At 42.9% G+C, this 12119-nt stretch overlaps 1 protein-coding gene across 2 annotated transcripts in view; it reads left to right on the top strand.

Annotated features, from left to right (window-relative positions):
* Positions 1-12119, top strand: part of CCDC13 (coiled-coil domain containing 13) — a 40319-nt gene that overhangs the window by 6126 nt on the left and 22074 nt on the right. For both annotated transcript variants that reach the window (XM_068405113.1, XM_068405112.1), the window contains exons 4-9: positions 1916-2058; positions 5257-5346; positions 6652-6768; positions 7824-7928; positions 10641-10805; positions 11642-11818. In XM_068405113.1, coding sequence (XP_068261214.1) covers positions 1916-2058; positions 5257-5346; positions 6652-6768; positions 7824-7928; positions 10641-10805; positions 11642-11818 — 797 coding nt within the window. The remainder of the gene's footprint in view (positions 1-1915; positions 2059-5256; positions 5347-6651; positions 6769-7823; positions 7929-10640; positions 10806-11641; positions 11819-12119) is intronic.

Genomic DNA, 12119 nt, shown 5'->3' with positions numbered 1-12119 from the left:
CCAGAGTTTCCTAAACATCGATGTCTCTCCCATGTAAGGACTCTCATTGCTTTATTTGCAGAGGGAAGTGCCTCGCAATGGTTTGACATGATAGCACTTACATGTGGAACAACATGTATGCTTAGAGATCTGTGTCTTACTCTCTCCTTCAGTTTCACGAGCTGCAAAATATGAATACTACTACTTAGAGTGCTATTGAAAGGACCAAATGACTTCTGGTAGTCAGACAGGTCAGACCTAAGGTGCAAAATATTGTTATTGATAATTATATGTCCCTTAATATATGTATAATGCTCTTTGGGGGTACACAGCGATCTCTGTTCCTCACAGATCTTCTGCAAACTTGCTATTATTGGCTCAAAAAATCATGATTTGTAGAAACCATATATTGGAAATCTTTCTATCAATGTCAAAGAGCAGTGTTGCAGCTTTCTCTGCTATGTAGTGTTAAATTCTTCATTCAGGCTCCTTTTGTTTGCCTGAACAGGGCACATGCAGGATGCTGGCTGAATGCAAAGTCCAGCTTCTAAAGTGGCTTGGGTGTCCTTTGAAAATTGAACTGTGTAGGCTGCACCTCCTCCACTGGGTGCCACTGTTGTTCAGGACAGCAGTGACGACCAGGCTGGTAGAGAAGGGAGAAACCAGCAATAAGCAGAACTAAATAACGTTTAAATTACACTTTAATTCTTAAAAGCTATCTGTAGCTTGTATTTAGGAGAGATGATAAGCTATTACTGGGTCAGGACCAGGAGCCAGATGTGCTGTTGCAGCTTCTTTGGCTGACTCATATGCCAGCTTGTGGCAGCTTGAACACACAGATAAAGGAGTAAGAACAGTGGAAATGCTTTTAAAAATAATGAATTTATTATTTTCTTTACATCATTTTTAAATAGTGACATGGGGTCATATTATGTTCTCTCCTATATTCTGCATAGTCCCTTTAATATTTCTAGGTGTTTCATGGGACTCAGAATTCACTTGAGAGTGATCTTATCCTTGCATCTCACCCCAGTTCTTGAATATAATCTTCACAGATGTCAGTACAAAAGTCATTACTTCAGAGCACTGAAGGAGGGTGAAAGAGTTAAAAAGAATGACAACAGCCATGTTCAATCTTCATATATCCCACCAAGGATTTGTTATTGCAGGCTCGTATTCATTGCTGAGCTAGAGATTTCCACGGACATTGTACACAATCATACTGATTTTGCACTTGTGTGAGAACTTTCCTTCACCTATGGGATGTTAGCAAAGGCCAAGTGATACACAAGCCAGTCCTGGGGATTACTTTATGCGTGACACTAACCAAACCCTCTCTGATGAGAAGGTGAATTAATTGTCTGTTTAAAAGAGCAATTAAATGAGTAATACAGTAAGGCTCCATGTATAATAACAAGGGTCATATAAATAGGCACAATGAAATTTCCTGGATGTTATCCAGGACCCAACTGTAATAGTGTGCCTGACCTTTTAGGACAGATGTCTAGAAAAGTTCACACCTCTGTTTCAGCAACTCCTCCAGTAGTAAACAAGAAGTGCAAAATAGAGCGTTGTCTTTTTGTGTAATATGCCACAAAAACCTGTTCGTAACAGTCCTTCACAGCAGTGAGCAGAAAACACCTCTGCCCTTTCTACATGCGAGTGCTGTTGTGGCCTTCTGACATGTGGCTGTTGCTGAAGTGTGAAATGGGGCTTTGCTAGCCACAATGTGATGCTGACTCAAAGGACCAAGCAGTCCAGCTGGAATCACTGATGCCTCTTTTCCCTCGCTTGTTCATTTAAGTGCCTGGCACAGCTCTGAGAGAAATGGATTAGACAATAAAAGTACATTGTGCACTGGACAGAGAACAAAAGCACCATCTATTCTGAATCTTGCCTGTAAGATATGTCCTTTGCTTTTACGTGTACTTTTCAGGGGCGTCTGGTTTAGCTGGAGATGTTGCAGCTACTAAAATAGTTGAACTGGCCAAAAAGAACCGTGAGATAACCGCCGAGAGTGAGAGTGAGAAAGCCAAAGTGAAGCAACTGAATAACAAAGTCAAAGAGCTGGAGAAAGAAGTGAGGCATTTTTCTCGTTATCTTTTTGCATGCTAAAACATAGAAATTCAGAAATACTCTCCCAGAGGAGCTGTAGAAACTGGGTTTAATTCATGTTCCCATTTTGAAATTGCTCCTGCATCCATGCTTGCGTGGAGTCCTTGTAATTTCTGTCCATGCTAGGAGAGAGGGATGTGTGCCCTCAGCTGTTTCCCCCTCTGCAGAAAGGAGGAGCTAGGAAAGGATATTCATAAGTTGTAATGAGAGAAAGATTTATGAAATACCAATTAGGAATGTTCACTTGTATTTGAAGCACAGAGGCTTTTCTAGCAGTATGGCAATGATATTTTTCTGATTTTTCTGTGAGGAGGAGCAAATTTCATACCATTATGTCTTACATTCCCACCTCGTTAATACCAGTCATGAATTAGCACTCTATTCTTCTAAGCTTTATTCATCCACATAATGAAAGCTGTTTTCTGCCGTAAGTACTTCCAGAATTGAGACAGTAACAAGCTATATCACTTAGCAATCTTCACTCAATGTTATTTTTGTGATTTAGTACAACTTTTTTATATGTGCTAACCTTTCACAGGAATAATTTTCCTGAGGTGACTGCTGAAATGAAAATTAGATGCCCTGATGTCAATGTTTACTTTGTTCATTGGCTACTAGTGCACTCCCTTACACAATGCTGGTAGAATTTTGGATAATTTTTAATGCTTTACTTCCTTAGAAGACAGCATTTAAATGGATTGATAACATTTATCATTCTATCTGACAAATGCATTTTCAGTCCTTCTTTCACAACCACTTATTATCATGAATCATGCACGTATCTGAATTGTACCTCAGTTACCTGAAAGATCAAGAAATGGTAGATTAAATTTTTGAGAACTCCTGCATAAATCCAGAGCGATCTTGTTGGAGGAGTCTTGTCAAACAGTTGGTAGGCTGACTAAGAAATATCAGGTGTAGCTGGGGACCTACAAAATCACACAAGTAGGGGAGCAAGACATGAATAATTTCAAGAAAAATCAACTTGCTAATAATCCCCTACTGCAGAAGGGTAATGACCATTATTCAAACAGAAACTTAAAATTTGTCAGACATTGACACGAAAGAAAGGACCACGGACATTTCAGGAAAGGAAATCAAACTCAAAGCAAACAGAAATTTTCAAGAAATAGTAATTGCTGGTCAAAGCAGAGATGGACACTTTAGATATGAACTAACCTGTCCTTAGACACCAGCACCATCAAAATCAAACCCAAACACAGCAACCTGTCTCATCTGAGGTAAAGATGAACCACAACATGAAACCATGCCCTGGTCAGTGGTCTGTATTTTCTCGCAGCCTCGTTTGAGAGATGGTTCTTATCTAAACTAAGAGTCCCTGGCTGAGTTTGTGGATTGTACTTGTTCAGCAGAGCTATATGATGGTGTAAAAATGGGTAAAATTAAAGCAGTGTTTGACAGTGGGAGGTATCGATGAAAAATGTTGAGTGATGAAAGAGAACAGCTGTCACAGACAAGAACCTGCAGCGATTCACATCTCCTTAGTAACTCTTAAGCTAAGCTGGATCACTGTCTAGACACACTCATCTTTTTCCATTGATTGTAGAAAGAACCAAGACATCTAAAGTGCAATTCAGTTGCCCACGCTTAAGCGTGGAAGTACAATCTGAGATGCCACTTGACATCCCTGCAGGGCTGTTAGACATGACAGGGCTGGCAGTCCTGGTGCAGCAGCTGAAGGCCTGCTGGATGCCCTCGGATGCCTTAAATGGGACCAGACAGCTGTGGGTGGGCAACAAAACCGAGTCTGCAGTCAATGCATCCACTTGATGTAATGTAGGTGTCTGCTGTAGAGTGAGCTGAAGATCAGACTTCCCTGACTGCATTGACTAGACTCCATTCTTTATAGAGACACCCACACTGAAAACAAGGAACGTGTTATGAGTTGAGTCTCATCCTCTGTGCCTACTTTTAGACACCTTAAACTCTAAATGAATTGTGGTGATGGTACCTTACAAATGCATCACAATATGTACAGTGGAAAACACTGTTATTTTACATAATTGTTAGCTTTTTGCTTGTATGAAAACTGAAAAACATGTAAATCATAAGTGTTTTAACATGACTGTGTTCCCACAAACAAAATAGAATGTGTGGCCATTGAGCAATTGAGCAAAGGGTGGTATGTGTAAACAAAGACTGAAAACGGATGTTTGCAGAAAATTCCCTTTGAGTTTGACCTGACAGCTGCCAACACTAGCTGAAATTTGTCATTTGCGGTCCATTGACTAAATGAATTTATGAACTGGATAGAAGGGGTGGCCTAAGCATTGATTTACTTGCAAAGAAGGGGTGATGTTAGAGCTGGCTCTGAGCTACACTCTGTTTTCCGCCAGATATCACTTTAATGAAGAAGCTGTTCCTTAGAGCCTTCTTTTATTCAGGCAAATAATCAGATTTTCCATCCACCTCAAAGAATGGCGTCTCAGCCCTTTAAAGCAACACTTCCCAGCCTTTCCAGCTCCAAATTCACTGCACTCCCATCCAGTAAGAAGTCTTTGCAACCTCAGCATAGGAGGTGATTCAGAGCAGGAGGGTCTATATGTCTGCCTGCCTTTGCTGTGGCAAGTAATAGGAGACATATTCTCCATGAGTTGAGAAATACTACCTTAGATCTGCCAGCTAAAGTAAAAGAGCCTTAACACCATTACTAAATCTCAGCTACAGGGCATTAGGTAGTCATTCTCCTTTTAAATTCCTCTGGTGAGTAGAACTATGTGCTTTTAATGAAATATCCTGTGATATTCTTGAAAAGTGAGTAAATTGGTATCCAGAATCTAGAGACAACATCCTGATCTGTACTGTACTGGATTTGCATTTACGTATATAAACACTTATTTTGTGAACCTATGGTGATGAAATTCCCCGGAAGTCTCCATACTTGATAACTGATCCCATCTCAGCAAGTCAGAGGCATTTTCACTGAAGTTATTCCACGGTAAAATAACATGTTTTGGAAAGCATTTCAGGAAAAAAATGTGTGCTTTCCTACTGATTGTGCTTAAAAAACAAGGGAAAATGAAGTAAATTTTTTTCTAGAGTAAATAAACCTCCATGTTGTACTTTTTTGTTAATTAATATTCCATGGAGGTATGCTCTTGACTGTATTCATTCTATAATAACAATGCATTTTTTTTCCAGCTACAGACAGCCATAGAAAAAATACATTCTCTTGGTGGTGGTGATAAAGGGATCAAGCAATCAACTCTGAAGATGATAGAAGGAAACTTGGTATGAATTGTAACTGAAGAGAGGAAATCAGAAGCTGATACTTAGTTCTCTTCTATTGGGCAGTCCTTTCCTTTTGACAAGGATATATCCCTGTCACTAGTTTTGTGACCAGATTGCTCTGCTTGTACTTTCTCTGTGACCCCAAAAATTACACAGAATCACAGAATGGTAGGGATTGGAAGGGACCTCGAAAGATCATCTAGTCCAATCCGCCTGCCGGAGCAGGATTGCCTAGATCATATCACACAGGAACGTGTCCAGGCGGGTTTTGAATGTCTCCAGAGAAGGAGACTCCACAACCTCTCTGGGCAGCCTGTGCCAGTGCTCAGTCACCCTCACCGTAAAGAAGTTTTTCCTCATATTTATGCAGAACCTCCTGTGTTCCAGCTTGCACCCATTGCCCCTTGTCCTGTCAATGGATGTCACTGAGAAGAGCCTGGCTCCATCCTCATGACACTTGCCCTTTACATATTTATAAACATTAATGAGGTCACCCCTCAGTCTCCTCTTCTCCAAGCTAAAGAGACCCAGCTCCCTCAGCCTCTCCTCATAAGGGAGATGTTCCACCCCCTTAATCATCTTCGTGGCTCTGCGCTGGACTCTCTCTAGCAGTTCCCTGTCCTTCTTGAACTGAGGGGCCCAGAACTGGACACAATATTCCAGATGCGGCCTCACCAGGGCAGAGTAGAGGGGGAGGAGAACCTCTCTCGACCTGCTAACCACACCCCTTCTAATACACCCCAGGATGCCATTGGCCTTCTTGGCCACAAGGGCACACTGCTGGCTCATGGTCATCCTGCTGTCCACTAGGACCCCCAGGTCCCTTTCCCCTACGCTGCTCTCCAACAGGTCTGTCCCCAACTTGTACTGGTACATGGGGTTGTTCTTGCCCAGATGCAGGACTCTACACTTGCCCTTGTTACATTTCATTAAATTTCTCCCCGCCCAACTCTCCAGCCTGTCCAGGTCTCTCTCAATGGCTGCGCAGCCTTCTGGTGCGTCAGCCACTCCTCCCAGTTTTGTGTCATCAGGGAACTTGCTGACAGTGCACTCTATTCCCTCATCCAAGTCATTAATGAATATATTGAATAGTACTGGTCCCAGTACCGACCCTTGAGGGACTCCGCTAGATACAGGCCTCCAACTGGACTCTGTCCCATTAGGGAATGCCTTCCCAAATTAGGGAAGGCATTTGCATGGGTCTGGGAAAAAAAGATTCTGTGATCCTGATGGATCTGTGGATCTTAATCACTTCAGTTTTCCTTGAGGATTCTGTTCTTACCAAGTACATTCTTTTCTTCAAAGGCTGAAAATCCAGAGGTGAAAGCACTGCAAGAAAAGCTAACTGCAGCCAACTTCAAAGTGATGGAGTATCGTAACCAACTCCAATTTGCAAAACAGGAACTGAAGATGACCCAAAAGGTACTGTTGCAGGATGCAGTCTGGGGCTGGGATCCTGGGCAAGAGGTATATTCTTGTGAAATGAGAAGGAGGCTTCTTCTGAGCTTTGTTTAGCCTCCATGAAGTATTCCAGTGAACTGTAAGGAGGTAAGAAAAGATAAGGGTGTAGTGGATGCATTGGAAAGATGTGCACATGGACACACAGATTTCATGCTTTGCCACCACAGCTGGATGACTGTATCCACTATTTCAATTGCTGTGTTGGGTACAGATTCTTCAAGGTTTGAAAGTCCCAGTTCGGCAAAATAGGTTTGTGATTGACTTGAAGCATACGTTCAGGCCCATTCCTCCTTTCCAAAGCATTTAATTATGTATTTACTTTTAATATAGGCTTCAGTCCTATGGAAATCAATGGGATTAAAGACCATGCTTGAACTAAAGCACATATTTAAAGAGTTTGTTGGAGTGACATCCAGAGTAACCTTTTCCTCTTTGATTCATGATGGATTTTAATGCGTTACTGTGTGCTCTGTTTCCTCTGGTTTCATTACTTTGCGTTAGAGACCTGCAATGCAGATCAGAGTAGAGAATATGGTCCTAAAAATAGAACTCTGCTGACCTTTTTATAAATAATTTAAATGCTCTTCATACTAACTTTAGCTCTCGTTAATGTGACTGTGTTGGAATTGTGCAAGAGAGATTGGCTTGATTCCTGATTGCAAGGGTGTGTATGAAGGCAATATCTCCTCTGTTCCTGTTTAGTTCTGTATTCATAATATCAAAAAACAGCTACGTATTTTGAAAACTGTTAGTAATGCTTAGTGAACCTTGGTGATGAATTTGAAATCCTCTTTTTACAGAAGTAGCACAGCTGGACACCCAGCCATACAGCTAAATAGTGCAATTTGACACTCTCCATAGGCAGGCAGCAAAACACAGATTCACATCTTTAAAAAAAGCAAAGAATGTTACTCAAACATCAAAATACTGAATTACACACCTCACAAAGTGAAATAATTAATGTTATCCAGACCCCTCATATAGCCTTATTGTTGATGTTAATCTCTTTTTCATAGCTTTTAGCAAATGAAGTTGGTGAAGATGTGAATATTCAAAGTCTCTTGACCAATTCTAGCAGCTGGCGTGGACGAGCCCAGCAAATTCTTGTTCTCCAAAGCAAGGTGAGTTAAGATCCTGAATAGTGCCATGTAAGCTGGGTGCTGGGATGCTCTTTCTAAGTATAGATATTACCTCAGTTTAAGGTAAAGATACTGTTAGTTCTTCATTAAGAAGTTCTTAACATCTATACCTGCTTATAGGGTGTGTCCCAGTACAAACAATGTTTAATGCAAATACGTGGCCAGTTTTTTTCTGGATTGAGGAAAGCAACTGTTAGAATAAAACACTTTATGGTAACTTTTCTAATAGTTTTTAGCATGTTTGCATTCACATGTATGTGTGGAGTACTGGAGTACTGTGTCTAGTTCTGGGCCCCCCAGTTCAAGAAAGATAAGGAATTACTGGAGAGAGTCCAGCGAAAGCTACAAAGATGATCAGAGGACTGGAGCATCTCTCCTATGAGGAGAGGCTGAGGGAGCTGGGTCTGTTCAGCCTGGAGAAGAGCAGACTGAGGGGGGATCTTATCAACACTTACAAATACCTTAGGGGTGGGTGTCAAGGGGATGGGGCCAGACTCTTCTCAGTGGTGCCCAGTGACAGGACAAGGGGCAATGGGCACAAGCTGAAACATGGGAAGTTCCATCTGAATATGAGGAGGAACTTCTTTATTTTGAGGGTGCCAGAGCCCTGGCACAGGCTGCCCAGGGAGGGGGGGAGTCTCCTTCTCTGGAGATATTCAAACCCCACCTGGACGTGACCCTGTGCAACATGCTCTGGGTGACCCTGCTTGGGCAGGGGGTTGGACTAGATGATCTCCAGAGGTCCCTTCCAACCCTTAACCATTCTGTGATTCTGTGTGCACATGTGCACGTATGGTGGTGGGGGGTTAAATTTGACGTATGCGTTGATGTATGCAGGGTCTTTCAGACTTCCTGCAAACATTATTAATTAGTCTACTGCAAGCATGCAATGTTCAGTATTTAAGCTGGGAATCTTTCGCATCTGTGTCAAAGGAGAAAGTTCAGTGACCTTGGAGAGATACAGCAGCCTAGTTAAAATCCCAGGATGTTTTGAAGGTGCCTTTCTCCACTGAGTACAGAAGGAGCCCTGTCAGTGTCTGTGCTCTTAGACACCATTGTTCAGTGCCTATAGTCAGATGGGAAGAATTGAGGCCAGATAAGATTTTCAGGTTGTTCCCCTGGGGACTTCAGTAAAATCTTTAACTCTTGAATCTTCTGAAGGGCACAGTCTAGCTGAAATGTCAGCTTAAGGCAGGGAGGCAGTTTTATCTGCATCTTAAATAAAACTTCTCTCAGGCAATTTGATAGGTATTTTTCCTTTCTTTTTCTGCCAACGAACTCTGATTTTTGCACTCGGATTGACTGAAATGGTTAACCTCTACTTTCCCGTGAGCAAATTAAATTTTTCTTCCATTAGACCCCCTGGCTGGGATTCATCTGAAGACTGTACATACTGTACTCTACTGTAATGTAGAAATTTCTTTTCTGAGCCAGTCTCCTCAGGCCCCTTCTGTTGTCAGTGGGGATCTTGTAAATACAGTCACTGGATCAAAAGTGAGGTAGGTGCATCTTATCTTAGAAGACACCTCCAGAACAGGGCAGAGGAACTGTGCTGTAGCAGTGCCCATTTCCTTTTACTGTCTATAAAAGAAGTCTGTAGTGAGACAGGGTGTGGAGGATATGACCTATGAGGAACGGCTGAGGGAGCTGGGGTTGTTTAGCCTGGAGAAGAGGAGGCTCAGAGGTGACCTTATTGCAGTCTACAACTACCTGAAGGGAGGTTGTAGTGAAGTGGGAGTCGGCCTCTTCTCCCAGGCAACTAGCGATAGGACAAGAGGACACAGCCTCAAGCTTTGCCAGGGGAGGTTCAGGTTGGACATTAGGAAGAATTTCTTCTCAGCAAGGGTCATTAGCCATTGGAAGGGGCTGGCCAGGGAGGTGGTGGAGTCACCATCTCTGGATGTGTTTAAGAAAAGCCTGGACATGGCACTTAGTGCCATGGTCTAGTTGCCATGGTGGTGTCAGGGCAATGGTTGGACTCGATGATCCCAGAGGGCTCTTCCAACCTCATTGATTCTGTGATTCTGTGAATAGCTGAGATGCAGGGGCTGAGTTCACTTGACCACACATAGGTGTCTAATGCCAGCTGAGATGCCGTAGGGTGTCCCTCTGACCTCTGATCATCTCTCCAGAGGAGTATGGATGTCATGTAGATCCCGTGTCATGTGTCTCCGGTATCCCAGGGCATCTCAAACAGCGCTAGGTACCTGTGGTCAGGCTAGTGAACTGGGCCTTAGACGTTTACATTGTGGACAGCCTGGATGGTGATTCTGCTAAAGACCAAGATGCTTAAATGTATATGGGTGAGTGGGTGCCTGCCCTTTTAAAGGAGATCTGAGATATTGTTCTGTTGCCCACACGTGTGTCTAGTGGCATTCAAGATGCTGTGGAGTGTCTGCCTGGCCTCCACATGTGGCTCCAGTAAGGCACAGATCTCCCATGCGTCCTGAGTCTCCTGGAGGTCTGGTGTCATATCTCCTCCCTGCACAAATGCCCTAGACATCTGCGTGTTTGTTAGCAGCTAACAAATTTGAATTTGAAAGAACAGACACTGCTCTGTGGTAGTTAACCATGATAATGTCAAGAAGTAATATGATGCTACGCTCGGAGCTCCCTTTGGTTATGTCCTCTTTGATGCTGGACCACTGTACTCCTGGTAAAGGCTCTGGATGAATTGTCATTATTGTCCCCTAGGTTCGAGAGCTGGAGAATTTGTTGGGTCAAAACAAGACCAGAACGTCACTGAGTGAGATTGATGAGGAATTTCTGGCACTTACTGATCCAAGGAAGTTGTCAGCCCAAGAGAAGGCCTTGTTGAAGATTCGCAGCTTGGAAAAAGAAAAGAAAGAAGCCTTGGAGGTAAAAACCTGTAAGCTGACAGAGTCCTGTTTGGGTATACAGTGTGTAAAAACTTTCCTTACCTTCAGGGTGTAGGTTACCTACCAGGGTATATGTTACACCCTACCAGGAGACCATTTCAGAAACTCACCCGATCTGCTGGAGGAAGTCCTGCCCCAGTTCACAGACTGAGCAAAAGGTTTCCACACTTGTTTTCTGTATTGCAATCTTGTGTGGCCAGGCACACTTCTGCAGTACAAGATTTGGTCTTCCCCTCTGCTGCATGATTCATGTGTCCGATGCATCCACTTGACCTGAAATGTGGCCATCTATCACATGTAGTTGCTACAAAAATAAACAGGCATCCAGTGTTTAGAGGTTAAGAGAGGCTGTAGCTAGTGACACATGTAGCAAACTGTGAGGTGGAAAGAACACACAGGCCTGTGCCCAAAAGAAACATGGGGGGTGGTGGTCTGCTATACAGCTTCTAGTAGATAGTGTGGCATCACCACCCTATATCTGGAAGGGAGTTTCCCCATGGAGAATGATGAGGCAAATAAAAAAGCAGGAGCGTAGAGAACTAGATTTTAACACAAAACTATCATTTGCTTTCTGGCACATACTGGATCAACCTAGTCCACTTGTATTCCTGAGCAGACAGACCTTTTTTGATGCTGACAAGCAGGCAGTGAGTAGTAGCATTTATAATTTCTACTTACTTAGGGATGATATGGTATGCCCGTTCCATTTTTTGGATTCTACCAGGTAATGTGTGATTTCTTTAGCTCACCAGAGGACCTGGGGCTTGGTGATAGGCTATAACTGTCATTTCCTATGATGTGTTTGCATCACTGCAGAAACTCACTGGGGAACATGATGCTCTCCAAAAAAATCACGAGGAAGTGAAAAAAAAACTTGATGCATCAAAAGCCAGGAACAAAGTATTGTGCAGCGAAGTGAAAACCCTGAAGGGACAGATCACAACCTTGCTGGAGAAAGGAAAGCACGACGATGAGCTCATAGACGCCTTACTGGTACAGTCTGACTATTATTGTTGGTCCCAGCTCCTGCAGATCAGCCCTCTTTCTATAAGTGAAGAAACATGATGTCACTTAATGACACGATGACACAGACAGCCTTAAGGTATACAGGGGCCTGATTAATCAAACTGTGACAGCCAGAGGTTTCATAGTCAGCTAAAGCCCTTCATTTTGGATCAGATCATGTAAGGGCTGCAAGACAGCACCAGACATGACACAGTTGCAGTCAAGAGGCTCTAAGCTGCAAGTGTTGTATGAAACATTTTGCAGAAGGATTGGAATAGGATTGTCTAGA

The sequence above is a fragment of the Nyctibius grandis genome, chromosome 7 (genome assembly GCF_013368605.1).
Source record: "Nyctibius grandis isolate bNycGra1 chromosome 7, bNycGra1.pri, whole genome shotgun sequence".
NCBI classification, from domain to species: Eukaryota; Metazoa; Chordata; class Aves; order Nyctibiiformes; family Nyctibiidae; genus Nyctibius; species Nyctibius grandis.
Note: the sequence above shows the minus strand (reverse complement) of the source record. Positions and strands in the feature narration are given on the sequence as shown.